At 43.5% G+C, this 24667-nt stretch overlaps 5 protein-coding genes across 8 annotated transcripts; 1 reads left to right on the top strand and 4 right to left on the bottom strand.

The window, feature by feature from the left end:
• Nucleotides 1-8480: 8480 nt before the first annotated feature.
• On the bottom strand, nucleotides 8481-12595 carry LOC138927703 (Golgi-specific brefeldin A-resistance guanine nucleotide exchange factor 1-like). Of its 2 annotated transcripts, none has more exons than XM_070282852.1 (7): nucleotides 12177-12595; nucleotides 11921-12119; nucleotides 10868-11880; nucleotides 9834-10814; nucleotides 9564-9772; nucleotides 9280-9506; nucleotides 8481-9223 (listed from the first exon to the last, which is right to left on the bottom strand). In XM_070282852.1, exons 1-7 carry the CDS (start codon nucleotides 12276-12278, stop codon nucleotides 8484-8486), a joined length of 3471 nt encoding a protein of 1156 aa, XP_070138953.1. In that variant the 5' UTR covers nucleotides 12279-12595; the 3' UTR covers nucleotides 8481-8483. The 2 variants fall into 2 exon arrangements, with proteins under 2 accessions (XP_070138953.1, XP_070138954.1); XM_070282853.1 differs by having other exon boundaries at nucleotides 10868-11865; nucleotides 12177-12594.
• A 213-nt stretch (nucleotides 12596-12808) lies between these two features.
• Nucleotides 12809-16556, top strand: LOC138927705 (protein HID1-like). Of its 2 annotated transcripts, XM_070282856.1 has the most exons (3): nucleotides 12809-12956; nucleotides 13036-14370; nucleotides 14435-16556. In XM_070282856.1, exons 2-3 carry the CDS (start codon nucleotides 13128-13130, stop codon nucleotides 15697-15699), a joined length of 2508 nt encoding a protein of 835 aa, XP_070138957.1. In that variant the 5' UTR covers nucleotides 12809-12956; nucleotides 13036-13127; the 3' UTR covers nucleotides 15700-16556. The 2 variants fall into 2 exon arrangements, with proteins under 2 accessions (XP_070138957.1, XP_070138956.1); XM_070282855.1 differs by having other exon boundaries at nucleotides 12929-14370.
• On the bottom strand, nucleotides 16550-17859 carry LOC138925492 (translation initiation factor IF-3-like). Of its 2 annotated transcripts, XM_070282858.1 has the most exons (3): nucleotides 17293-17859; nucleotides 16954-17236; nucleotides 16550-16893 (listed from the first exon to the last, which is right to left on the bottom strand). In XM_070282858.1, the coding sequence occupies exons 1-3, from the start codon at nucleotides 17604-17606 to the stop codon at nucleotides 16861-16863; spliced, it is 630 nt and encodes a 209-aa protein (XP_070138959.1). In that variant the 5' UTR covers nucleotides 17607-17859; the 3' UTR covers nucleotides 16550-16860. The 2 variants fall into 2 exon arrangements, with proteins under 2 accessions (XP_070138959.1, XP_070138958.1); XM_070282857.1 differs by having other exon boundaries at nucleotides 16550-17236.
• Nucleotides 17860-17989: 130 nt separating this feature from the next.
• Nucleotides 17990-21271, bottom strand: LOC138927704 (spondin-1-like). Its single transcript, XM_070282854.1, has 6 exons — nucleotides 21037-21271; nucleotides 20380-20774; nucleotides 20112-20324; nucleotides 19799-20053; nucleotides 19571-19742; nucleotides 17990-19513 (listed from the first exon to the last, which is right to left on the bottom strand). Exons 1-6 carry the CDS (start codon nucleotides 21224-21226, stop codon nucleotides 18111-18113), a joined length of 2628 nt encoding a protein of 875 aa, XP_070138955.1. The 5' UTR covers nucleotides 21227-21271; the 3' UTR covers nucleotides 17990-18110.
• A 282-nt stretch (nucleotides 21272-21553) lies between these two features.
• On the bottom strand, nucleotides 21554-24640 carry LOC108119009 (spondin-1). The gene is made up of 6 exons (XM_017231970.3): nucleotides 24447-24640; nucleotides 23994-24385; nucleotides 23713-23925; nucleotides 23393-23650; nucleotides 23171-23336; nucleotides 21554-23118 (listed from the first exon to the last, which is right to left on the bottom strand). Exons 1-6 carry the CDS (start codon nucleotides 24610-24612, stop codon nucleotides 21554-21556), a joined length of 2760 nt encoding a protein of 919 aa, XP_017087459.3. The 5' UTR covers nucleotides 24613-24640.
• Nucleotides 24641-24667: the final 27 nt, after the last annotated feature.

The following is a 24667-nucleotide window of genomic DNA, read 5'->3' as shown; positions in this document are numbered from 1 at the left end:
GCAGGTTTGTTATGAGTGAATCGTTGTTCTCTACTAATCTGTTGTTGGAATTTATTTAAGTGATTTTCAGCAGGGTTACGTGTGTTTGGAATATGGATTGACTTGTTAGAAGGGTTATTAAATGTGACTCTTTTTCCCGAATCATGTTTAGTATGAAAGGGGTTAGCATTATTGAGTTTAGGTTGGTGGTTAGGCAAAGTAGCTGCCCTATGATCACTAGGGGACCTCTGTGAATCCTTATTGTTTCCATAATTAACATCAAGTTGCTGTTTTGAGGGATTCTGTGGTAGTTGGTGATGCTGTTGTAGATTATTATCATAGTAATTAGGTTGAGTATTAGTACTGATTCTGGGGCGACTAGTGGCAACATCAGCTCGGTAAGCTAAGAGACGGGATTTGGCCTCCTTAAATACAGAACAACCTTTGTAACTGGCAACATGGCCAAGTCCACAGTTTGCACATTTTGGATTGGAAAAATTTATACTTGCACAGTCAGTAGTTGGGTGGTTGCCTGCACACTTGAGGCAGACAAAGTCCCGACGGCAAAAATTCTTGGTATGTCCAAAGCGCTGGCAGCGGTGGCACATGGCTGGTTCCATTCTTCGTAATTGCCTCTCAATTGTAACTCTTTGATTACCTAACATAGTAATAGATAATATTTTTCCATTCGAGTCATCAAGGGACGGTGCAAGTTCAACTTCAAATAAGTCAAGTGGTTTATGGCTGCGGCGGTGTTTAATATTGTTAATATATCGAACAGTGAATCCCAGATTGTTAATGTGATTACGGATTAGATCATAAGGTGTGGAGTGATGGAGCCGACGAATAATTACTCTATACCCGCGATCAGATTTGGATTGGTGTGTGTGGATTTCTTTATTTTCAGACTCTAGTTGATTCATAATTAGTTGGTATGTAGTGGAGTTTTTGCACATAATTTTAATTCGGTTTCCATTAAGAGTAGTAGTAATAAAGTTTTTCTCCATAACACCAGGAATGGAGTTGATAGAGTCAAGAAGGGGTTGGATGGTGGTAACATTATAAAGGAAAATAGCCGGGATTTTATCCTCTGAATCACGAAGAGATGACAATCTAAGTAGTTTAGCAGCATCCTTGCTGGTGGAGGGTCCATCATGAAGAAAATTAGCCGGGATTTCATATTCAGATTTACGGTTGGTGAGAGAGTTGGATTCCTTAGCTGAGTTTTTATTCGTGGCAGACATATTAGTAACATTTGTATTAGCATCCAGTAGAAGATTATCACTAGAGGTTGGGCCTTTAAGAGTATTCTTAGAAGAGCTTCTGTTATGGTTAGAAGTACCACGTCTGGGGCGCTTACGCAGAGATAATGATAGTGGGAATGATTTTTTCCTCTTACTGCACATTGGTCCTGGTTTACCAATAAGCAGGGAGAGTTCCCGAGAAATTTTTGGAGTAGATGTGGATAGCGGATCAGTGTTGCATTCCATGTGGTCAGCATCTGAAGTCTCCATTTCAGTGAAGTTTTCCTGATTCAAAGAGGCTAGATTATTAATAGCTGTGCAGTCACTTGGAGCCGGGTTAGAGCCAGAAGAGAACCAGGAAAGCCTAGGTGATGTAGTGACACTTTTTTCAAAGGAACTAGGGGAGCTGGCAATGGACACTGATAGTGCATCCACATTTCCATTAGAGTTGACTCCATCTTCTTCCATGTTGAGATCCACTTTGTTATTAATGCTGGGTTTAGTGGTAGCAGCTTCCATCTTTTCACGTGCAATACACAATTATGTAAGGGATGGTAATATAATGGTGCAATTAAAATGTAATGATGCAGTAGGATGGAGTGATACAGTGTAATGAGATGGAACTATAAGGAGTATTGGTGGCGTTTGATGTAATGGTGCAGTGGTGAGTTTACCAATACAATGAAATATGATTGTAATGGGAAACGATGTAAGTGTAGTAATGTATGAAGTAACTGGCTATATGTATACTACTACACGCACACAATGCTACTAGAGTAGTATATGCAAATTAAAAATTCCACGTGGTACAGTATTTTTTTTAAAATAGTTAATAAATTTGTTGCAAGAATTTAGAATTAGGAGCACTCACTAATCAGAGGATTAAGATAGTATATTTGTCACAACATATATGTTATATTTGATTCAAATAGGGTTATGGTCAAATATATGCACTTGGCGGATTCAGGGTGCAGGTGTAATTAAGCACAATAATAAGTGTTTTCACGTAAGCAAGAATTAGCCACAGTCGAAACTAATGTATTAACTTTTCATTTTCAATTTTCTTTTTTTTCTTTTTCATTTCTTTTTTCTTTCAATGCATGCCTGCGATGGGCACCAATAGGATTTCAATTTCAATGCATGCCTGCGATGGGCACAAATTAGCACTGTTACCGCTACTAGAGCGGGTTCAGCTTTTTATTTGTTTAACATACAGTAAAGACTTATACTAATACATTTTATACAAATATTAAATAAGAGTACGAAGCAAATATTAACAGGCTTATATATGTAAATGAATCACTAACAAAATTGTAAACATTCAAGAACAAAATTTGGAGTAACATTGAATAATAATATAAATGGATTCATTAGAGTGACTTAAATTTATACAGGCTTAATAAAAGATGAATACAAATTCAGAATTAATTAAGTTTTAAATTGTTTCATTTTCGGTGTGTGCCTTTCAGGGTCACAACTATGACTGATTTGCCGCTGCCAGAGCGGTTAGTCAGTTTATTTATTTACGTGACTATTGAACTCTTTACATGTCAAAGCCTTAAGTAAATATACATGTAAGGGCCGATTTCCGGCAGGGACCATAACATAGCTGGTTTTACATTGGGGCTTACATACGAAGTTTTAGAGGCATTTTGAATTTAAATACAGGTGAGATTGGCAGTCTGATTTAGATCAGCTGCTATTTTGATATAAAGAAGAGGAAAACAGAGATTTTAAGCAATTTGTGTATCAAAATATGTAAGTTAATAGTAGGATTGATAATAATTTGAGTAGGAGTTTGCGATTTAGAGTTCTAATTTGATTTAGCCTTATATGTTAATTTAGGTTTTAGTAGATTTAATTTAATATAAATGAAATAGCTTAATTTAGTTTTGTTTATTTTTAGGAGGCAAGCTGTCCATCCTGTCGTTGTATTAGTGGCGAAATCTGAGATCTGACTGCACGCTTGAGGTGGTAGAATCGGAGCACATAATTGGTTCGTCTGGAGGGTATATTTCCTCTTCGGAGAGCCGGAGTAGTGATATTCAGGGAAGGGCGAACATTCTGCTGCTTCCATCCTATAGCGGGGTGTAGTACATTTGATGGAGACGAACGTAGCTGCCTGGTTGCTGACTTTGGCCTGGTGGCCAATGCAGGATCAGCATGACCAGGAAATTGGACTTCGAGGTGGTGAGCCGGTGCGTAGTGGCGGATTTGTTGCCCTCAAGCGGCGTGTGCGTTGCCCTCAGCCAGTCTGGATCTGGATCGACATGGTGACATCTGTAAGATAAGAATGGGTGAGTTTGTAGGGAGGGTATAGGTCTTCTGCCTTCCCTACGACATATCAGTGCCATGGTTTGAATCATCATTTGTCTATTTGCAGGTGTGAATTGGAATTATGGCTTCATGCCTGTTTCCAGTTTGGATTTAGTTAGAACGCCGTGAGTGTGGCCATTTCAGGGTATTTCGGATTAGTTCGCCTCCGTCTGAGTATCCTGAGAGCATGGCTGCTGGACCAGACATCAGGCGTTTTGATGCTGCTTCTATTCTGCAGGGTATAGAGCCAACCAGTTGAGGACCTAAGTAAATGCCTGGGCGCTGTTTTCAGCCTGTTGGCCAAAGCAGAGTCAGCGTCACCAGGTGATTTGGTTTCGAGGTGAGAAGCCGGAGCGTTTTTGGCGAATTAGTTGCTGCCGCCAGCTAGAACTTGAACTGGTGCTGGGTAAGGATGATCATACTAAAACGTCAGAGCTCTGATTTAATTTGTTCGGTGTGTGCCTTTCAGGGTCACAACTATGACTGATTTGCCGCTGCCATTCGGTGTGTGCCTTTCAGGGTCACAACTATGACTGATTTGCCGCTGCCAGAGCGGTTAGTCAGTTTATTTATTTACGTGACTATTGAACTCTTTACATGTCAAAGCCTTAAGTAAATATACATGTAAGGGCCGATTTCCGGCAGGGACCATAACATAGCTGGTTTTACATTGGGGCTTACATACGAAGTTTTAGAGGCATTTTGAATTTAAATACAGGTGAGATTGGCAGTCTGATTTAGATCAGCTGCTATTTTGATATAAAGAAGAGGAAAACAGAGATTTTAAGCAATTTGTGTATCAAAATATGTAAGTTAATAGTAGGATTGATAATAATTTGAGTAGGAGTTTGCGATTTAGAGTTCTAATTTGATTTAGCCTTATATGTTAATTTAGGTTTTAGTAGATTTAATTTAATATAAATGAAATAGCTTAATTTAGTTTTGTTTATTTTTAGGAGGCAAGCTGTCCATCCTGTCGTTGTATTAGTGGCGAAATCTGAGATCTGACTGCACGCTTGAGGTGGTAGAATCGGAGCACATAATTGGTTCGTCTGGAGGGTATATTTCCTCTTCGGAGAGCCGGAGTAGTGATATTCAGGGAAGGGCGAACATTCTGCTGCTTCCATCCTATAGCGGGGTGTAGTACATTTGATGGAGACGAACGTAGCTGCCTGGTTGCTGACTTTGGCCTGGTGGCCAATGCAGGATCAGCATGACCAGGAAATTGGACTTCGAGGTGGTGAGCCGGTGCGTAGTGGCGGATTTGTTGCCCTCAAGCGGCGTGTGCGTTGCCCTCAGCCAGTCTGGATCTGGATCGACATGGTGACATCTGTAAGATAAGAATGGGTGAGTTTGTAGGGAGGGTATAGGTCTTCTGCCTTCCCTACGACATATCAGTGCCATGGTTTGAATCATCATTTGTCTATTTGCAGGTGTGAATTGGAATTATGGCTTCATGCCTGTTTCCAGTTTGGATTTAGTTAGAACGCCGTGAGTGTGGCCATTTCAGGGTATTTCGGATTAGTTCGCCTCCGTCTGAGTATCCTGAGAGCATGGCTGCTGGACCAGACATCAGGCGTTTTGATGCTGCTTCTATTCTGCAGGGTATAGAGCCAACCAGTTGAGGACCTAAGTAAATGCCTGGGCGCTGTTTTCAGCCTGTTGGCCAAAGCAGAGTCAGCGTCACCAGGTGATTTGGTTTCGAGGTGAGAAGCCGGAGCGTTTTTGGCGAATTAGTTGCTGCCGCCAGCTAGAACTTGAACTGGTGCTGGGTAAGGATGATCATACTAAAACGTCAGAGCTCTGATTTAATTTGGTGTTATTTTGTTTTAGGAGGCCATCTGTCCACCGTGGCATTATATTGGGGCATAAAACTGTATCTGGCAGTGGGAGCCGGAGTAGTGATTATCAGGCAGTGTGCGATCATTCCGCTGCCTCCATCCATGTATCGAGGTGTAGTGCATTTGGTGAAGATTCGAGCATAACTGCCTGGCAGCTGGGAACGAGCTGTGAGTTCGGAATATGCGGTGCATTGTGCTTGTGATAGGAGCAAACTGCCAGGCTGTAGGTTTCAGTCTAGAATCCAGAAGAGGATCTGCATGAAACAGGAGTCTGGATTTTAAGATGGGAAGCCGGTGTGTTGCGGCGGATTTGTCTCTACATACAGCCCATGCGTCGCCATCAGCTAAGTTAGACTTGGATCTAGGGTGGTCATGTCGTATTGGTGGAGCGGTATGACTCATGTTTCCATAATTTCAGAAACCAAATTGGCAACCTTTGCGGTGTGGGATTTGAATAGGAACACCGTGGGTGCAGCCACTCTAAAGCGTTCAGATTAATTCGCTTTATTCTGAGTATCCTAAGAGTCAGGCCTGCTGGACCAGAGGATGGACGATTTTGCTGTTGCTTTTATTCTGCGGCAGGGTAGAACATGAAGCAGTGGAGGACCCGTAAAGCCACCTTGACTCTGATTTTAGCCTGATGATCAAAGCGGGATCGGCATCACCAGGACGCCAGGATTTGGCTTCAAAGTGAAAAGCCGTTTTGACAGATTTGTTACTGCCGTCTGTTAATTTGGAGCTGATGCGAGGTAAGGATGCTCTTGCATTGTTTACTGTTTGGAAGCTATCTGCTGTCCCCGTCCTACATCAGGGGGGTAGCGAAAACTGATTCAACAGAGTGTAGCACTAGCTATGAGTATCAGTGTGGCTATTTGGACATTGGCACTTGTTGTTTGGCCAGGAAGGGAGCCAGGTTACCCATGGATAGGGCATAGTAGTTTGCTAGTGCAATGAGCGCGAGAATTTCAGGAAATAAAGCCTGGATTCTTTGTGGTTTGTATATTTTGTGATTTCTTGATCAAGAAGTTTGTGTCCTGGGCACTTTTATTTTTAATGTTTATGTGATTTAGAAGGTATCGTATTTATTTGAATAAAATATATCGATCGCATCTTTAAAGAGGCGTTTGTTTATTATTTGACCTAATGTGTATTCCGGAGTGGAATAGTATATGGGGGTGTAGTTTTTTATTTTTAGTTGGAAGCGATCGCACACTGATAAGTTTAGAGATGGAATATGATCAGTATGCAGGACTACTTTAAGTTAGATAAGGAGTCTGTGTCAGCTAGGTAAGACATGTACGTGTGTATTTTATATTTAGGATATTAAGCATAGTTGTATTTAAGTATCATTAAATATTTAATTTCTAGTGATCCTGAAGAAGTCAGTTTCATTTTGTCTGTTTGGAGACTGATTTAGTAATTTGTTTTGGATAGGGTGATTAGTGTAATGGGCGGAGCACCCTCAGTGAGGTTAGGTTGGGCGCCATTTGTGGTCACAGCCATCTTATTTTGGATTGGTATTCGTAGGGCAATGTACCGAGTTTACACACACTAGATGTATGTGCCACACACTATGTGTAGGTGGCTTCGATGAGTTTGTTTGAAGTATTAGTGCGTTGTAGAGTTTGCTATTTCCTTTGTGTTTGTGTAATAGAAATAGTGGGTCTGGATCTATACGTAGGAGCAGTTATTTCACTGCCACTTACACTGGTATGTGTGTGTCAAAGTCAGGTGATGATCTTAGGTTTATGTAGAGTTTAGCACACACGTAAAAGCGCAGAATTTGATTTAGGTTTTCTGTTTTATTGCATATTAATTATGCCTTTTATAGTTTATGGGGTTTGCAGTTTTGTATATGATTTAATATATTAAGGAGAGATATCGGTCTTAGATCGGTTTGTAGGAGTAGTTTTCACAATCACTTCCACTGGTTTGTGAGCCAAAAAGTTATAAGGAGAACTAAATGTTTAATTTGTATTAATTTTATGTTTTTATGGGGTTTGCGGTTTTGTATATGATTTGATATATTAAAGAGAGATATTTGTCTTAGAACAGTTTGTCGGAGTAGTTTTTTTTTTTTTTTCGGTGTGTGCCTTTCAGGGTCACAACTATGACTGATTTGCCGCTGCCAGAGCGGTTAGTCAGTTTATTTATTTACGTGACTATTGAACTCTTTACATGTCAAAGCCTTAAGTAAATATACATGTAAGGGCCGATTTCCGGCAGGGACCATAACATAGCTGGTTTTACATTGGGGCTTACATACGAAGTTTTAGAGGCATTTTGAATTTTAAATACAGGTGAGATTGGCAGTCTGATTTTGATCAGCTGCTATTTTGATATAAAGAAGAGGAAAACAGAGATTTTAAGCAATTTGTGTATCAAAATATGTAAGTTAATAGTAGGATTGATAATAATTTGAGTAGGAGTTTGCGATTTAGAGTTCTAGTTTGATTTAGCCTTATATGTTAATTTAGGTTTTAGTAGATTTAATTTAATATAAATGAAATAGCTTAATTTAGTTTTGTTTATTTTTAGGAGGCAAGCTGTCCATCCTGTCGTTGTATTAGTGGCGAAATCTGAGATCTGACTGCACGCTTGAGGTGGTAGAATCGGAGCACATAATTGGTTCGTCTGGAGGGTATATTTCCTCTTCGGAGAGCCGGAGTAGTGATATTCAGGGAAGGGCGAACATTCTGCTGCTTCCATCCTATAGCGGGGTGTAGTACATTTGATGGAGACGAACGTAGCTGCCTGGTTGCTGACTTCGGCCTGGTGGCCAATACAGGATCAGCATGACCAGGAAATTGGACTTCGAGGTGGTGAGCCGGTGCGTAGTGGCGGATTTGTTGCCCTCAAGCGGCGTGTGCGTTGCCCTCAGCCAGTCTGGATCTGGATCGACATGGTGACATCTGTAAGATAAGAATGGGTGAGTTTGTAGGGAGGGTATAGGTCTTCTGCCTTCCCTACGACATATCAGTGCCATGGTTTGAATCATCATTTGTCTATTTGCAGGTGTGAATTGGAATTATGGCTTCATGCCTGTTTCCAGTTTGGATTTAGTTAGAACGCCGTGAGTGTGGCCATTTCAGGGTATTTCGGATTAGTTCGCCTCCGTCTGAGGCAGGTACATTTGGTCTCGAACAGCAGGCCACAGGGGAATCATGCGATCTCGATTGTGCACCACAATCTTAACAAGGAATTCCATCCAGAAGACGGTCTGATCTTCAGCATATGGTAATCCAATTGATTTGTGACCCTGAGGCGCCTTAATCAGTCCCAGAACACACTTAATCAGTTCCTGTAAAGACTCCAGCTGCACAAATTTGGACTCCTGCAGCATTTGGTCTAGCTGACATTCCTTGATGCACTTTCGGCCGTGCTTAATGTAGTCCTGCTCCTCATAGTTGGGCTCTCGCTGCCCCTCAGAGCTGATAAACGAGTAAAGGCTGGAGAACAATCCAGATTCCTGCTTTTCACGCGGTTTTTCCAAAATCAACAAAGCCTTTCCATTTGCCTCGCAGAAATCTTCCACTTCAATTAGCGACTTGGGCAGGAGTTTTAAACGGAAAAGCTGCAGAAATAGGTCAAGGATATGTTTCCAACTCTCTCGCAGACAATCGCCATAATCGTGAACCAACAGGAACACAGTTTTAATTGCAGCCTGAGCTTTATCATTTAATCCAAAGTTCACCGCCTGCTGGATTTCATTGTTCGCCGGGGCCACCTCGTTCTGCTCAACGCTGCTCAGCAGCGTGGTGAACTTGCAGAGGGTCAAAACCAGAGCATCAAAGTCCGCATGTAAATTATAATGTGCCGAAATGGCCGCGGATTTACTGAAACCTAACACAAAGATACATTTTAGTAGGAATATCCATAACTATTTTAGTTTTACTTACCCGCCAGTGTCTTCTGGTATCCGGATTCAGTGCTTTTGTCAAACATAAAGCTAAGTGCGCTAAGCGAAGCGCCCCACACAATGTTGAAGATTTCTACGTCGTAGGAAGCATCATGGACGTAGTGGAAGTGCCCATCATGGGTGTCTCCTCGTCGAAGCAGCACCTTCCACAAGTAGTTTTCTCGCACCAGACCAGTTTGCTCTGCCGGCATTACGATCTCTTCGTTCCTAAAAATATTTTTCACTTTAAAAATATATTTCATCACGTATTATATTTCATTATACTTTATGGCGTTGAAGACTTGAGTCAGCATTTCTTGATCAAAATCATTCCCTCCATTCAGGCCGCGCAAATTCTTTGTAAAGTCCTCCAGCGTCATTGGTACATTTAGGCGTTTGGCATTTGAGTTATGCTGGTCCATGTTTAACATGATGATGGCGTACGCCAAACGAAAGGCGGCGTCTACATTGGCAAACGGTTCTTTGTTTTGTAACTAAAAAGTATTAATTAAATATAAACAAAGTGGTTAAATCGATTATTTTTATTATACTTACATGCCAGTGATCGGAGAAATGTTCCAAAACTAAAAATATCAAAGGTGCCTCTCCTGGCAATCGAAAGGTTTCCAAGTAGAGACGCAATGCTTGATCCACTCGAAGGCCAGTGAAATCAAACGAGTCTACAAAGTTAATCAAGATTTTGGAGTCCACGTTTTTCTTTTTCGAGATGTACTCCCCAATCATCTTCTTGTCTAGGCCGGGATTTTCGCGTAAAAACAGGGCTACTTGCATGGGATCCAAATCGGCGTTTAGGATGCCGTGTTCCTGCAGATACTGTATGCCCTTCTCTGGGCGATTATTAAACCGCTCGGTGCCCTGCGACAGCAATCTCTTCTTTTGTTTAACATTGGCCAGCTGCTCGGAGGTTATGCCCAAAGCATCACCTACGGATTGAAGACGCAAGCGTTGCGAGCTGCTATTTATAAAGCTGGCGATATTTTCGACTGGTTCCTCCGTTATTGCGCTGCCTCCGGAATCAATGACTATGCCCTCTAGTCCACTGTTGTGCCGTGAGTGACGACTGCCACCAGATGTTGGGGTACTTTCTTGTGGGAATTCCTTGTTAACTCCGCTACTTTTAGACGCCACACAATTACGCTCAATGCTATCAATAACACTTATCAGCGTATCCATCGAGATGATGTGCGTGCTGTATACGGCATTGGTAGCCGACAGTGTATACTTGCTTAGCAGATTCGTGAGGCTCTCAAACATATCGGTGCAATATAAATCGCAATCATAGTTGATATAAAGCTCAGTGACAAAACCAGGAATACGCCAAAGCTGCAGCAGATTGTCGAGTGCTAATTCACGCATCTCGTACGGAGTCTTCGGATTGTCGCTTGCAATAATTTCGCTGAGCTTCTTGAGGTAGGCCTCCAGCTGGAACTTTAAATGACCTCGCAGGGACTCAAAGAGCAGAAAACAAAGCTGCAAATCGGCCGCAAAGATACTCAGACGCTCTGAGCTTAGAAGCTGTTTAAGGAAAGACTTAATAATAATCGGACTAGGAACTATTCACATCTTACCGAGATTAAATTCCTGCACAAATCGTCTTTTACTAATTCCAGCAAACCCTCGTACTTTCCAATATTGTCAGCAGCAACTTCGAAAGCTACAGTGAGCAGACTCAGACCAGTGTGCATCATACTGTCAGTATTTTGCTTGTCCAGTGGGTTGCACAGGATGGTTAGAAAACGGAAAAGCTCCCGGATAAACGGTAAGCCATAGGGCGAAAGGGAAGCAGTGTCATGCTCGCTAGATTGTTGTGTAAATCGCACACCCACCGAATTTATGTATTCACTGCTGCTAGTCTCGGTAAGCAAACTTGTCGACTCTCCGGGCTCTGCTTCTGTCAACTGTTCCGAATCTGCATGCTCTACTTGAATGGCTGGTGCATCTGTGGTCTCAGATTCCTCTGAGCCTGCTCCAGCACTTGCTGTAGTGGTTGGCGTTTGGGTGATTTTTCCCTGCATGTCGAGAATAGTGCCAGCTGGACTAGCGGGAGTGGTAGCCAATATCGGAGCCTTTAGATGGCCAGGCACAGTTAGGTTACTGACGGGTTGTGGGGTCTGTGGCGGCTCTTCTACTGATGAGGATTTCCTTGGGGGAGCTTGAACAGAGGCTTGCGGCACCTTGCGCTTTTGCCTCTCCTGCGCAGCTCCACTGGCCGCATCTAAGATTGTGAATCTTTTTTGGAGAACTGCGTCGCTACGCTCCTCTGTAAACTGAGGGAGTCTCATAAAGAAAAGCAGGACCATATCTTTAAGCGACTGCTCGGCTGACCGCCGTAACATTTCACTTAGCCTGGTTTCAAAACAGATCTTGAAGCAGCTGAGCATAACATCACACATGGTGTCATTGCTCAGAGCAGCACCTTCGGGACTTCGAATGAGTGTGTGCAGTACCTCAATTACCCGCATAAAGGTTACACTGTCCGAAGACTGATCTGTTCCCATGAAACGGGCATGGGTAACGGCGTCAGCAATGCGCTCCACAATATCGGAAAGGTTCGGAGTGGTGGGATCTAAAAATAAATACACTTTAGAGAGTTGGAAGTGTCTTAAAACAAGTGAACTCACCAATGAGACCATAGGACAAGAACTTATTAACCGAGGCCAAGGCTAGACTAGTCAATGGCCCTGTGGTGTCTGCCGTTCGAATCACTTCTAAAAAGGGAGCCAGGAATACCTGAGCATCAATTAGTCGCAAGTCCTCTACTCTGTTAAGTTCCTGCTTGAGGTCAAGGAACAGCTTCAACAAAGAGTCCTTCTCCTCGTTCTGTGAAGAAAGATAATTAGTTTTTATGCATGGTTCATCGTTAGAAGTTCTAGTTACCACGTATGCGGTCGCATTCCAGCGGGTTCCACGTCGCATGGCCGTCATCAGGGTGGCCATTTCACCCCGCACCACGTAGATTCCATTGCCCGGCAGCGACATTGCGTCTGACTCCGGGTCTGTTCCTACGGCTCTTCAACGGCTTCCACCAAAGAAATTCGCTATGCCAAATTGCTGTGGGGCTGCTCCTCTTCACTTCTTTTTCTCGGCCTTCGCATATGTTTTTCCAGTTGCCACACACCCAAGTTTTCACAGAGTCGCAACCACTGTTCCGCGATGCCTCCAACGAATCTAGGCTCGTTTTTAGTAGCACATGTTTCAATAATCGTAATGAATAAAGAATTTGTTTGCTAATTTTTGGTGACGTTTACGTGTCGTTCCGTTTTTGTGTTCTTGTGTGCCCGATAGAACGCACAAATCGATGACCTCCAGGGATGCCAACTTGATGCAATATATCGATATGGTTTTGAAACATAACTTTTGTTCTATAATAAAAAATATATTTTAACCCTAGCCAAAACAAAACTACTTACGCCAATTTTTTGCGTAATTTAAATTAATTAGTAAGCAATGATAACAATAAAAAAAAGATTAATAAATATATGTTTTTTGTCTTTTTATAGTAGCGTTCCTCGATGGTTTCCTTAATTTTCTTAGTAATTTAAACAACTATCGTTATAAGAATACGATACCAATTAGAAATCATAGCTGGCTAACGGGAACTACCATATTCTTATTGGAATGCAACGGTCACACATTAGCGATTGGTTGACAGCTGTAGTGCGTAGGCGAACTTTTGGATTTTCCAATTTTCTAATCTTCCGAAAGAGTATTTATTGCTGAAAAAAATATATTTCAGACTACTACGAATACTAGCATTGAGGAAACCGAGCACGGGCAGGTGGAATTGAGGGACTCAGCAATACCAGAGGAGGTCACAAGGCAAACAATATGGGAAACACGGACTCCAAGTTGAACTTTCGCAAAGCGATTGTGCAGCTGACGCAGAAGAATCAGAAGATCGATCCCAGTGACGAGCAGTTCTGGGAGCAGTTCTGGCAGGGCCACCAAACGACACTGGAGGATGTTTTCGCTTTAGTCACTTCCAATGAGATAAGACAGATTCGAAACGAGAATCCGGCAAACATGGCCACGCTCTGCTACAAAGCGGTGGAGAAGCTCGCCCAGGCGGTGGATAGTAGTTGCCGCACACAGGCAGAACAGCAATGTGTGCTAAACTGCGTTCGCCTGCTGATCCGATGCCTGCCTTACATATTTGAGGACGAAAAGTGGCGCGATTTTTTCTGGAGCAGTTTGCCGTCACAGGAAAAGACAATGCCTTTGGCTCAGTCGCTGTTGAATGCCACCTGCGATCTCCTCTTCTGTCCGGATTTTACTGTCACAGCTACCAGACGCACCGGTCCGGAAAAGGCTGAGGAGCTGGCCAACATCGATAGCTGCGAATATATTTGGGAGGCAGGCGTGGGATTCGCTCAGTCACCACCACACAACGCCTACATGGAGCGTCGGCGCACTGAGCTCCTGAAGCTCCTACTGACTTGTTTCTCAGAACCTATGTACCGTTCACCTCAGCAATCTGAAGAGCCCAACAAATGGATAGCGTATTTTACCTCGGCGGACAACCGGCATGCCCTACCTTTGTTCACCTCGTTTCTAAATACAGTCTGTTCGTATGATCCGGTGGGATTCGGAGTGCCCTACAATCACCTGATTTTTGCGGATACCACGGAGCCGTTGGTAGAGGCCTGCCTTCAACTGCTTATCGTGACTCTTGATCACGACATGGTCGTGCAGCAACAACTAACCCATGCAGGCCAAGCTTCCTACGACGAAGGAAATTGCGGTGATAATTTGTTCATAAACTATTTGTCGCGTGTGCATCGAGACGAGGACTTTCATTTTGTGCTTAAGGGTATCACGAGGCTACTAAATAACCCTTTGGTTCAAAACTACTTGCCCAACTCGACGAAAAGGTTGCATTGCCACCAGGAACTGTTAATATTGTTTTGGAAAATTTGCGACTATAACAAAAAGTTTCTATATTTTGTTCTGAAAAGCTCGGATGTTTTGGATATACTAATCCCTATATTGTATCATCTGAACTATTCCCGAGCTGATCAGTCTCGAGTAGGCCTCATGCATATTGGAGTGTTTATATTACTGCTTTTGTCTGGTAAGAATCTGACATTTGAAGATTTTATTTATTAAGATTTAATAACCAAAAAATTTGTTCACAGGGGAGCGCAACTTTGGTGTCCGTTTGAACAAAGCCTACTCTGCTACAGTGCCGATGGATATACCCGTCTTTACCGGTACTCATGCAGACTTACTGATAACCGTTTTTCACAAAATCATTGCCACGGGGCATCAGCGCTTGCAACCACTTTTTGACTGCCTACTCACCATTCTAGTAAACGTTTCACCTTATTTGAAAACCCTATCGATGGTAGCCAGCGTAAAGCTACTGCACCTGCTTGAGGCTTTCAGTACTCCTTGGTTTCTACTTTCGGCACCTAGCAATCACCACTTAGTCTTCTTCTTGCTGGAGATCTTTAACAACATTATACAGTACCAATTTGATGGGAACTCGAATCTAGTCTACACCATTATACGCAAACGTCATGTGTTCCATGCCATGGCGAATCTCCCAACCGACATGGCCGGGATAGCCAAGTGCCTCAGTGGCCGGAAAACAGGCGGGAAGTTTAATTTACCAAGAGTACCGCAAAGGAGGACGGCAGCAGTGTCACAGGAACTGCCTTCGGCTCACGTGACGGAGGAGTACAACGAAGAGGATGACGAAGAGGAGGAAGAAGAAGTGGTAAATGAGGAGGCCAAGGCTGAGGAAGACCTCGAATCCGAAACGGAGTCCCATGATCGGTCTCAGACGGGTGAAATTCAAGCGGATGTGCTTACGGCCCAGCCAGCTGAGCCGGGAACGTTGAAAACATCGTTACTAGACACTCCAGGGATAGGGCAAATGACAGAAAGGGAGCAAGCCCATCCGAATGACAAGCCCCAGGATGAAGAATCGACTGACATTGTTCCTTATGACCGGTCCTCAGCGTCCACGCCAACTGGTGATCGCAAGTCACCTATAGAACAGTCACGTTTATCGGTGGCCCATCGCGGAAGCATTCGCATGGTGCCCGGCGAAGGAGAAAGGTGGGCACCCACACCCGAATGGATCGTTTCGTGGCGCTCGAAGCTACCTTTGCAGACGATTATGCGACTTCTCCAAGTGCTAGTGCCCCAGGTGGAGAAAATCTGCATCGACAAGGGCTTAACCGACGAGTCGGAGATTCTCAAGTTTCTGCAGCACGGCACCCTGGTCGGGTTATTACCCGTTCCGCATCCGATTCTAATCCGGAAGTACCAGGCCAATGCGGGGACCACGGCCTGGTTCCGGACCTACATCTGGGGGGTGATCTATCTGCGCAATGTTGAGCCGGCCATCTGGTATGACACGGAGGTTAAGCTCTTTGAGATTCAACGTGTCTAGGTCAGTAATCTGCAAAACGCAAATCTTAAAAATCAATAGCAGTGACACCGTAGCTCACACGCTTTGGCATTTATTGTAGTTAATTTATTTAGTGCATATTTCATTCCAAAATTCTTTGAGAAAATGAACAATTCCGTTTACTAAATTTCGGCTAAATCGGATGTCACATGTTTTACGGTTCTGTGGAAAAAAAGAGGCTTATCAGTGTAACGACATAGCGTGAGTTCTTTTTAACTGATTTGTTATCGTCTTTTAACATTTCCCTATTTTTTTCTAATTTATTAATTTATTGAGGTTTTAAAGTGTATTGAGTTGGTAATTTAGTTTTAAACTAAACTATTTATCGGTTATTATTTATTTTGGTCATCTGTGACAAAATGTTCCTTGTGCCGTATTATTAATGCTGCTTTGCTTTATTTATGTATTATTTTAATTACAATTTGAGCTCTGTTTTATTAAGTTACATCTAAGCCATTCCCTGCTGCAATCGTATATTGTTGTGCATAAGATTCTGATAATGCGAACCTTCGAAATAACTTTAAATTCTTACCTTCCATACGTCCATACATATATCCATTTTGTCTCTTCGTTTTGAACTCAAAAATACATACGTTAATAATTTCGTTGAAACCAAAAACAGCTTTACTTGCTATTGTATGTAATAGAAAACTTTAGTTGATTGGATCTGCTTTTAAATTAGAGGAAACAGTGTAATATTTTATTGTCTGTGTGCTTACCATTTGTAAAACTATAAAAAAAAGTATAAACAAAATGCCAATTAACCAAAATGGCAAATATACAAGTCAGTTGATACAAATCTATAAAATCTACGAAATAAATAAGAAACTAAAAAGGTATTTCGCTGTTTTTTATTTAGTATTTCAACAATAAATATACTTAAGGTTTAATTTCTAGTTCATTTTTAATTTTGATGTCAAGATCTTCTTTTTCAACATATTGGATAAAAGTTCTGTGCCAGTAAAAATATTTTGCAAACAATATAAAGAGCAATGATGCACCTGCTACTACAGCAGCTTCTCGATGGGGGTCCTTTTCTTCGTTTGACATGGTAGAGTATCGCAGAGCAGAGCCCAGATTTATGGCAAAATTATGATGAAATGTGCAATGATCCGGGTTAATCCGAGACAAAGGCACTAGTTGTCATGGTTGAACTATATTTGGGATGGCTGAAACCTGCGAAGTCACTGGAACAATGTTAAACTTAATTAGGGATGCTTTGCTGCGTTTCTGTACTATTTTTCCGATAATCTCGGGCTCCTTAATGGCTTGTTCGATGGCCTTCACGATGCGTTCGGCGCTGCCTTCATCTGATCCACTCGAACTGCCTTGAATCAGGATGCGTACTTCGTGGCGCTTTCCCAGCCATTTGGTTATGTTTTTGAGTCTAGAGGAAAGGTCATGCTCGGTAATGCGTGCCCCAATAGTCAAAGATTTCTCCGATTTTTTGTGACTTTTTTCGTTGGAAGACTTGGGTGTGGGAGTGTCATCGGCCAACATTTCGGCTGACGTCACCAATCTGTAAATTATACATAGTCTTTATTTAAATATTTAAGGTTCTCTAACGTTACCTACTTAAACATAGGGCGTCCAGTCTTCGCATCTGTCTGCTCCAAACGTAACAGGTGCAGTTCTCTCCGCTTGGCCAGCTTTTGTGCCTCCTCCAATGTGGTTATGCTAATCGCTTGATTCTGGATGAGGGTGATCTTCTGTGCCGGTGTCTTGGGTTTGTGGTCACCCGGTTTGTTTATACCGCTTGCCGGTCGGTGGTTTTGGGCTAAATACCACTGAAGAGATAAGTTCCGTAGTTGTTGCTGTTGGAAGGCAACAGACGAGTGTTGCACTCGCAACATGGTGCTTATAACAAATGAAAAACGATGCAGCTGCATTTTTTTTGTTTTTTAATTTTGTTTAAATAATTGTAACAATAATCTTCAACGTTGTGCTTGTGCAATGTTTTATATTTCTTGACGCAGAGTTGTCAGGTTTTATTTAGCTTTAAAAACTTATACATTTTATGGGATTTATGGAACTATTAAGTAAAGTTGTATTTATTGCTTAGTTTGAAACTTATAAAAAAAATATGAAAATTAAAACAATTATTTTATTTTTTTTGGTACAAAGTTGGCTTATACCAGCTGTTAAGGCTACCGTGCACATCTTGAGGTGGCGCAAATTTCTTTAATATTTCAAGGTTATGTACGTGGAGGAAGCTACACATAAAATACAAATAAGCTGGTATCAAATGCAATGTGATTAAAATAAGCTTAGCTAACATACACAAAGCACAGAAATGTTTTATTTTACTTTTGAAATACATCTAACTTAAAATAAATAAACTGGGCACACTGTTCTTGACTTCGATAACTATAATTTGAATTTATGGCGCGGAACTAATAATTATTTACTTTATTTCTACCACTTTGTCTATAATTGTTGTAATTTCGTCTTCTGTTCTTGCCGCGTTTCTCTTCCCTGGACCTTGTATCTGCTTCCAAACTCCCTCGTAGGTTCTGACATTCTGGTAATTCTGAATATTGCTGCTGCAATGATGAGAGCTCCGGGAGCCGGCACTTTTGGCACTCCTCCCATCGGCTGAACTTATTAACATTCCGATCGCACGTATCGGTGGCGAACAGCATGCATTCGTCGGCACAAAAGTTGTAGAACCAAAAATTTCCAATAATTGTTTGATTAAAGCATCGAGACTGCTCAGTTTGTAGCATCTGGAAGCATTTGTTTACCAGTGATGTATCTAATCCGCCTCCTCCAGAGGTATACAAGTCTTGGGGGCTGTGGGTTTTCTGCCTCGACCATGGATCTCGCTGTAAATCTTCTTCGGGAGTGTCAAACCTTTCACCATATTTTCTTTTATAGGAATTAGCAGGACTTTGTCCTCGCCAGTTATCTTTTTCGACGTTTCCTGCATTTGTCTGCCATGGCGTCTGCTCCTGAATGTGGTCATCTTGGGAACTTGAAGTCTGCCAGGCACTACGCTCCATATTCTCCAAACGTGAATCATCGAGACGCTGCCAAGAGGGGCGCTCCAGTCTGGCCGGTTGGTTATGGTACGGCTGTGCATTTCGTCCAAGATTGGTTTGACGCTCTAACGGTCTATTGAGTCCCCAGGAACCACTGCTGCCCTTCAGGTTACCGACTTCAAAGCCTCCTAACCCACGACTTTGATCTACTCGAGCTTCATCGTAGTCCGCGAAAGATTCTGCCTCCCTCTCGGGTTGTGGTGCATACATGTTGCTTCCACCACGCCCAGGGGATATTTCTCCATATGGATTCTCCTCATCGCCATTATAGGACCCTGGTAGATTTCCAAGACATACTCTGCCCGAGCAAGGTCGCGATTCCTGAAGTCTTGCGCGATGAACACTCTGACACTTGGCTTCCGATTGGGGATTGAGATACTGTCGCTGGCGCGTCTCATAGCCACTGCCGCAAGAGCCGCTGCAGGGACCCCAAATGCTCCAGGAACCCAGCTGACACTCAGCACGACCCTGCTGCGGTGATTGATAAACGTTCCTACCGAATCCTTGATCTGGGTCTAATTCTGGGTCGATCTCTGGGTCTATGTTCCTCATTATACTGTTCTGGTCACACATCTCACCCTCGCATTCGCGCTCTTCATATTGGGGAACATTACAGTTATAGATCTTGGCTAGCTCCGGTTGTTTGTAGACCCGCCTCCTATACTGCATCCCAGCGCCACATTTTGAGGAGCAGTCACTCCAGCCCGACCAGGGATGTGTAAGACATTCTCTGGGAACATCCGCATCATTATTGGCTAAGCGATATATAAGAAGAAGTCGTTAATGAACAGGGTATTCAGTAGTCCACTTACAATCTTCATCCGCACAACGTCTCTCATAAATTCGCTGACGCTTAATTGTCAGATAGGCCATGGGCTTCATGGGATCTCCGTTTTCATCATAGAAAGGCGAACGTGGATCATTGGGAAAGTCGGAGCGCATGCGTCTAATAACATCCGGAGGAACTTGCGGCTGATCGGGTGACTAGCAAGACAGAACAAAATAAACTTTGTATCAAAAGAAAACTCATAATTAACTACCGTATAGGTGGGACCCGCATCTGTGCCTACATCCCAAGGGTACAACTGGATAACCTTCTCGTCTAACCAGGTGCAGTTCCGCAGACAAAGCTCCAAACCACTTATGCCCACTATCCAGTCTGGCGATGGTTCAATCTTGGAGGCAAAAGAGATCATGTGATGCAACGGATCCACCCTCACAGAGGCTGAGGTCTTGCTGTTTATGTTTGGAAATGAGGGACCGCGAGCCTTGATTATGGTACGTATCTTCTGATCCTTTTAAAATAACTTTAATTAACTTCACATTCAGCCAGCTGGTCATCCTTCAGAATACCTTGAAATTGTTGCTAAACTCTCGCTCTAACAGTCGAGAACTACAGTGTTCTGCATATTGCTTCATAGCCTCGTTGGCCAGGGCTCCGGCTTCCCAAAAACGATAGTCTGCGCTGTGAGCCGCTCCAACCAACTCACAGAATCGTGTTTCCCAGCTGCGAGCAGGAAAATCCCTTGGATGCAGATTTCGCGACCAAACGCCCTCGAAGATTAGCTTTAAAAATGGATGAGACGGATATTACTGGTATCATAAGATCGTTTAGACTGACCTCGTAGCGCGCTTCGTCGCAGGCACAGCATGGGGCCTCCGCAGAAGGTGCCGACGGTTGGCTTTCCACATCGTCCGTGGTCTCAGGGCAGATGCGTCGAGTTAATCCTCCATCGTCCATGTGCCATACATCACGATGCTGCAGAACAGTGGCCCGTATCAGGACGCAACCACTTTCGGGATTTGTGGGTGCCACCCAGGTAAGATGCATGTGGGTTTTTGGATTCGTATTAGTGTTCTCCACCATGTTAATGCAATTTGGACTAAAGCGGGTTTCTATAGTATCACTTAGCTCAAATCGTCCTAGATCATCATTGTAGTTGTAATCTCCGTTCTCGTTCTCCAGAGCCAGAATAAAGCTGATGTACCGATGCCCATTGAATGCATTTAGGGAGACTTAGAAAAACACGAATCTGAGCAACACTCTGAGCAAGACTACATATAAGCTAAGCGCGGCCCTTATCAGCGGCCTTGAAATTCAACAAATTCGCAAGGGCCTCCGATAAGAATTCATGTGCCGCACTTTGTTTAGTAAACAAAAAACATTGCGAAATCTAGTCGGTAGCCTTCAGATTTCTCTCTGAATGTCTAACACTAGTTGAACAATCATGAATGGCCCACGAAGTTCAAGCGCAAGGCCATTGAACTCTCCGCTCACCGTTGTACTCCTGACCGAGAATGTACGTTTCCGGATTACCCGACACGCTTATCACGTAATTTTCATCCACGGGGGACTTGGGCGTGGCCGTATTCGACGGACGCCGTGTGCAAATCAAGGAGTAAACATCTCCAAGGAAAAAAATAAGAAGAACTAGCTCCACGATAGGAGCAGCACATGACCGCCACATTTTCTGTGTTTAGGGAACTTTAGTCGCTTGGACCTTTTAATGCAAGCAACGGTTTGGAACTGAGACGGGGTCCCCAAAATCATTCGCCAAAAGCCAGAAGAGAGAGTCGAATCTGGACTGATAAGCCAGAGTGCGGCTTATTTTTCTGACCCACTGATACAAATATATAGTGCATGGAGCTCTTATCACGCCAATACGCCGGACGCCGGAAAACTGTCCAGACTTTGTAAGAGAAGAAAACCAAGGAACTTCTCTTGGAAGACTATAAAGAGTTGAGTTAAATATTTATTGATTCTTTTCAATGAATGCTTATATAAAATTTATGTTTTAGCCACCATACCGACCTCTTCTCTGTGAGTCATATCTGTTCCTCGTTTGCGTCATGGGATCTTCAATATTTCCTGCTATTTCCTCGGGTCTGTAATCTCCTCTCTGGTCAAAGGACTCTCTTGGCGAATCCGGATATCTGGATCTGTAGGTGGGTTCCCTGATTTGGCTAAAGGATTCACCTTCTCCTTCGCCAAATCGAGTTCCAAAATGGGATGAGGTCTTTGGCGTTTCTGAGAATCTGGGTCTGTAGTTCGATTCTTTTGTTTGGCTGTAGGATTCTACTCCGCCCTCACTAAATCGATTATTAATATTAGAGGATACTCTTGAATTGTATGATAATCCCATGGGTTGGCTATTGGACCCTCTCCATCCTCCTGCTGTCTGACTGTAAATTCTTTCCCCATAATCGTGCATCTGATTGTTTTCCGTGGGCTCCATGTTGTTGTGAGGATGCAAACAGGTCCCCTCACAGGCCATCAAAGTTCGAAAGCGGTTCTTGTTCTCGTCGCAGTTATCGGTCGTGAAGATCTTGCATTCGCGGTCATCGCTATCATAAAACCAGTAGTTGCTTACCACCAAAGGATGGGCAAAGCAAGGATGTTCATAGTCGTATGGCTTTTGAAAGCAGTAGTCCTGCACAACATTGAAGCTATCATTGCCTTCGCTGTTGTTGTCTTCGAAGTTTTGTTGGTTACTGAAAGAACGTCCTCCATAAGGAGATTGGGTACTAAACTCGGATCTTAAATTGGGCGGGGAGTAATCATTGTTGCCATATCCCGGGCGGTTCCCTACTAATTGGTCATTTGTGTAGCTATTAGAGGGGGAGAATCCAGAGTCCAGAGGCTGTCTCCGATTGGAATCATACCCTCTATTGCTAGGTGGGCTATTAAAAGAGTTTCTATCCTGATTGTCTTCCGAGTTATCCCCTATATCGAATGGCGGTCTATTGATATTGTTCAAGTTCGAGTTGAACCCCTTTCTGTTCCAGGTTTGAATACCAGATGACGGATTGGCATTATCCTGCCGGTTGATCCATGTCGGTCTCCGAGGGTCTAAGCCATTCTGCTCTGCTTCGCCGAAAGGATCCGCTTCAGGAAGGCCGTCCATTTCACCAACATCGGGAATTGTGCCACCACAGTTGGGCCCCACACATTCTCTGGTTTCTTCCAGTGGCAGTCGCATCACGGACATACACCTCTGCCTGGCCTGAGGATTATAGAAGTCGCGGGTGCGAGTGGAAATCCCCCTGCCGCAGGTTTTGGAGCACGGTGACCATTGAGTCCATCTGTTGATTTGGCACTCTGCAGATGAACCGCCTCCCAGAGGGCTTTCCATGTCTTTTGCGGAATCTTCATCAGGCAGTTCCTCATCCATTCGACCGCATTGTGTTCCCTGGCATTGGCGAGTCTCTTCCAGTCGAGTCTTGCAGTTGTAGTTGGCTGCACGGCTGGGATTCTTGTAACTGCGTTGGCGCTGCGAAAGCCCCGCACCACAGCGTGTACTGCACTGTGTCCATTCGTTCCAGGGATGCACAGCACACTCCAAGGGTCCTTCCTGGGCAACTAGTGGACCAATTTAAGATTAATCATCTTTAAATGTTATTATTTTTCTTACCTTCATCACATTCCCGAATGTAAAGCTTTTTTCTGGTTAAGTAAAGAGTGGCTAGTGGCTTTAATGGAACACCTGATGGATCATAAAACGGGGAACGATAGTCACTGGGATATGAGGAGGTTATGCGGCGTATCACATCCGGAGGAATCTGAGGCTGATCCGGTGACTGAAAAAAAAAGGGAACTTTACATTCCGCACGACTGGTCTTAGCTTTTTTTTTACCATGTAGGATGGTCCTGAATCAGTGCCGATATCCCAGGGAAAAAGGTTCAATACCTTTCGTTCCAGCCAGGTACAGTTGCTCAGACAAAGCTCTAGACCAGCTACCCCCAATATCCAATCTGGTGAAGGGTCTACCTTGGTGGCCAGCGAAATCTGATGGTGAATAGGATCTACTCGTGCATTGGCCAGGGTAGTGCCCCAGACGTTCAACCGATGAGATATTCCAGGAGCTTTTATTAAAGTGCGTACATTGCCATTCTGAAGAACCGACAACGATTCGAGTGAGAAAAGTTTAAGCTTTAAGATTTTAAAAGACCCACCTGCGTGTTTTCTCTAATCTCGTTTTCCAGGGTCTTGGTGGAGCCGTGCTCGGCCATTTCCTGCACTCCCTGACTAGCTCGTCCTCCGTAGGCCCAGTACCGATAGCTGTTGCTATGAGAAGCTCCAATTACTTCACCGAATCGGGTCCTCCAAGCCTCGGCGGGAAAGTATTTGGCGTGAGTATTCCTGTTCCATTTTCGTTCTAGAACGATCTGTAAAGACATTTTTTTAACTCCTCCACTGATATAATCCTCTGACTCTTCCTCCCCACGGAACTAACCTCATACTTGGCTTCATCACAAGCACAGCAGGTTTCCAGAGGTGGCGTCAAGATGTTAAGCTCATCGATCTCTTCGGGACAAATCCGCTTGGTCAAGAACCCATCGTCGATAAACCAAACATCGCGATGTTGGACAATGCCGGCCTTGATCAACACGCACCCACTTTCGGAATGACGTGGTGCCACCCAGGACACCTTAATGCTGTTCTTGGCGTTTGTGTTGGTACTCTCCACCATATTCTCACATCCTGAGGCAAACCTAGTGTCCGTTGTGCTAAAAAGCTCAAAGTGACCAGTCGTATCCACGCCACTTAAACTAAGAGATGGATCCTCGCTCTCTATGACCAGAGTGAAGCTGAGGAATTTCAAATTTATTGGACAGGATAACGAAACTAGGAAACGTATATTTTTCTTTACAAAATGTGAATGGACATGATGCTATTCTATCCTTACCATTGTACTGATGATCTGGAATGTAGGTTTCTGGATTGCCATCAATAAGAATCTGAAAATTGTCATCTACCGCGGATCGTTCACCATTAGCGCCTTGAGGCACACGATCGCAGGCTCCCCTCACTTCGTAGGCCAGAAAAAGGATCAGAAATATCCGGCGTAGCATTTCTTCTCGATTTGCGAAATCCCGATGCGAACACATTCAGAGCTCAAAGACAACT

The sequence above is a fragment of the Drosophila bipectinata genome, unplaced genomic scaffold (genome assembly GCF_030179905.1).
Source record: "Drosophila bipectinata strain 14024-0381.07 unplaced genomic scaffold, DbipHiC1v2 scaffold_58, whole genome shotgun sequence".
In the NCBI taxonomy this organism is placed as follows: domain Eukaryota; kingdom Metazoa; phylum Arthropoda; class Insecta; order Diptera; family Drosophilidae; genus Drosophila; species Drosophila bipectinata.
The sequence above is the reverse complement of the archived record's forward strand: the minus strand, read 5'-3'. Positions and strand labels throughout refer to the sequence as shown.

What these genes read in the sequence shown, in the direction of transcription:
- LOC138927703 (XM_070282852.1), bottom strand. Translation starts at nt 12,278, where the DNA reads ATGTCGCTGCCGGGCAATGGAATCTACGTGGTGCGGGGTGAAATGGCC. An exon ending in GGAATGCGACCGCATACGTG is followed by an intron (nt 12,120 to 12,176) that starts GTAACTAGAACT and finishes CTTTCTTCACAG; the next exon opens with AACGAGGAGAAGGACTCTTT. An exon ending in CAAGTCTTCAACGCCATAAA is followed by an intron (nt 9,507 to 9,563) that starts GTATAATGAAAT and finishes AAATATTTTTAG; the next exon opens with GAACGAAGAGATCGTAATGC.
- LOC108119009 (XM_017231970.3), bottom strand. Translation starts at nt 24,612, where the DNA reads ATGCTACGCCGGATATTTCTGATCCTTTTTCTGGCCTACGAAGTGAGG. An exon ending in GTGATGAAGCCAAGTATGAG is followed by an intron (nt 23,926 to 23,993) that starts GTTAGTTCCGTG and finishes ATGTCTTTACAG; the next exon opens with ATCGTTCTAGAACGAAAATG. An exon ending in AGATTAGAGAAAACACGCAG is followed by an intron (nt 23,651 to 23,712) that starts GTGGGTCTTTTA and finishes TCGGTTCTTCAG; the next exon opens with AATGGCAATGTACGCACTTT.
- LOC138927705 (XM_070282856.1), top strand. Translation starts at nt 13,128, where the DNA reads ATGGGAAACACGGACTCCAAGTTGAACTTTCGCAAAGCGATTGTGCAG. An exon ending in TATATTACTGCTTTTGTCTG is followed by an intron (nt 14,371 to 14,434) that starts GTAAGAATCTGA and finishes ATTTGTTCACAG; the next exon opens with GGGAGCGCAACTTTGGTGTC.
- LOC138927704 (XM_070282854.1), bottom strand. Translation starts at nt 21,226, where the DNA reads ATGTGGCGGTCATGTGCTGCTCCTATCGTGGAGCTAGTTCTTCTTATT. An exon ending in GCGACGAAGCGCGCTACGAG is followed by an intron (nt 20,325 to 20,379) that starts GTCAGTCTAAAC and finishes CCATTTTTAAAG; the next exon opens with CTAATCTTCGAGGGCGTTTG. An exon ending in AGTTTAGCAACAATTTCAAG is followed by an intron (nt 20,054 to 20,111) that starts GTATTCTGAAGG and finishes TTATTTTAAAAG; the next exon opens with GATCAGAAGATACGTACCAT.
- LOC138925492 (XM_070282857.1), bottom strand. Translation starts at nt 17,606, where the DNA reads ATGCAGCTGCATCGTTTTTCATTTGTTATAAGCACCATGTTGCGAGTG. An exon ending in ACTGGACGCCCTATGTTTAA is followed by an intron (nt 17,237 to 17,292) that starts GTAGGTAACGTT and finishes TATAATTTACAG; the next exon opens with ATTGGTGACGTCAGCCGAAA.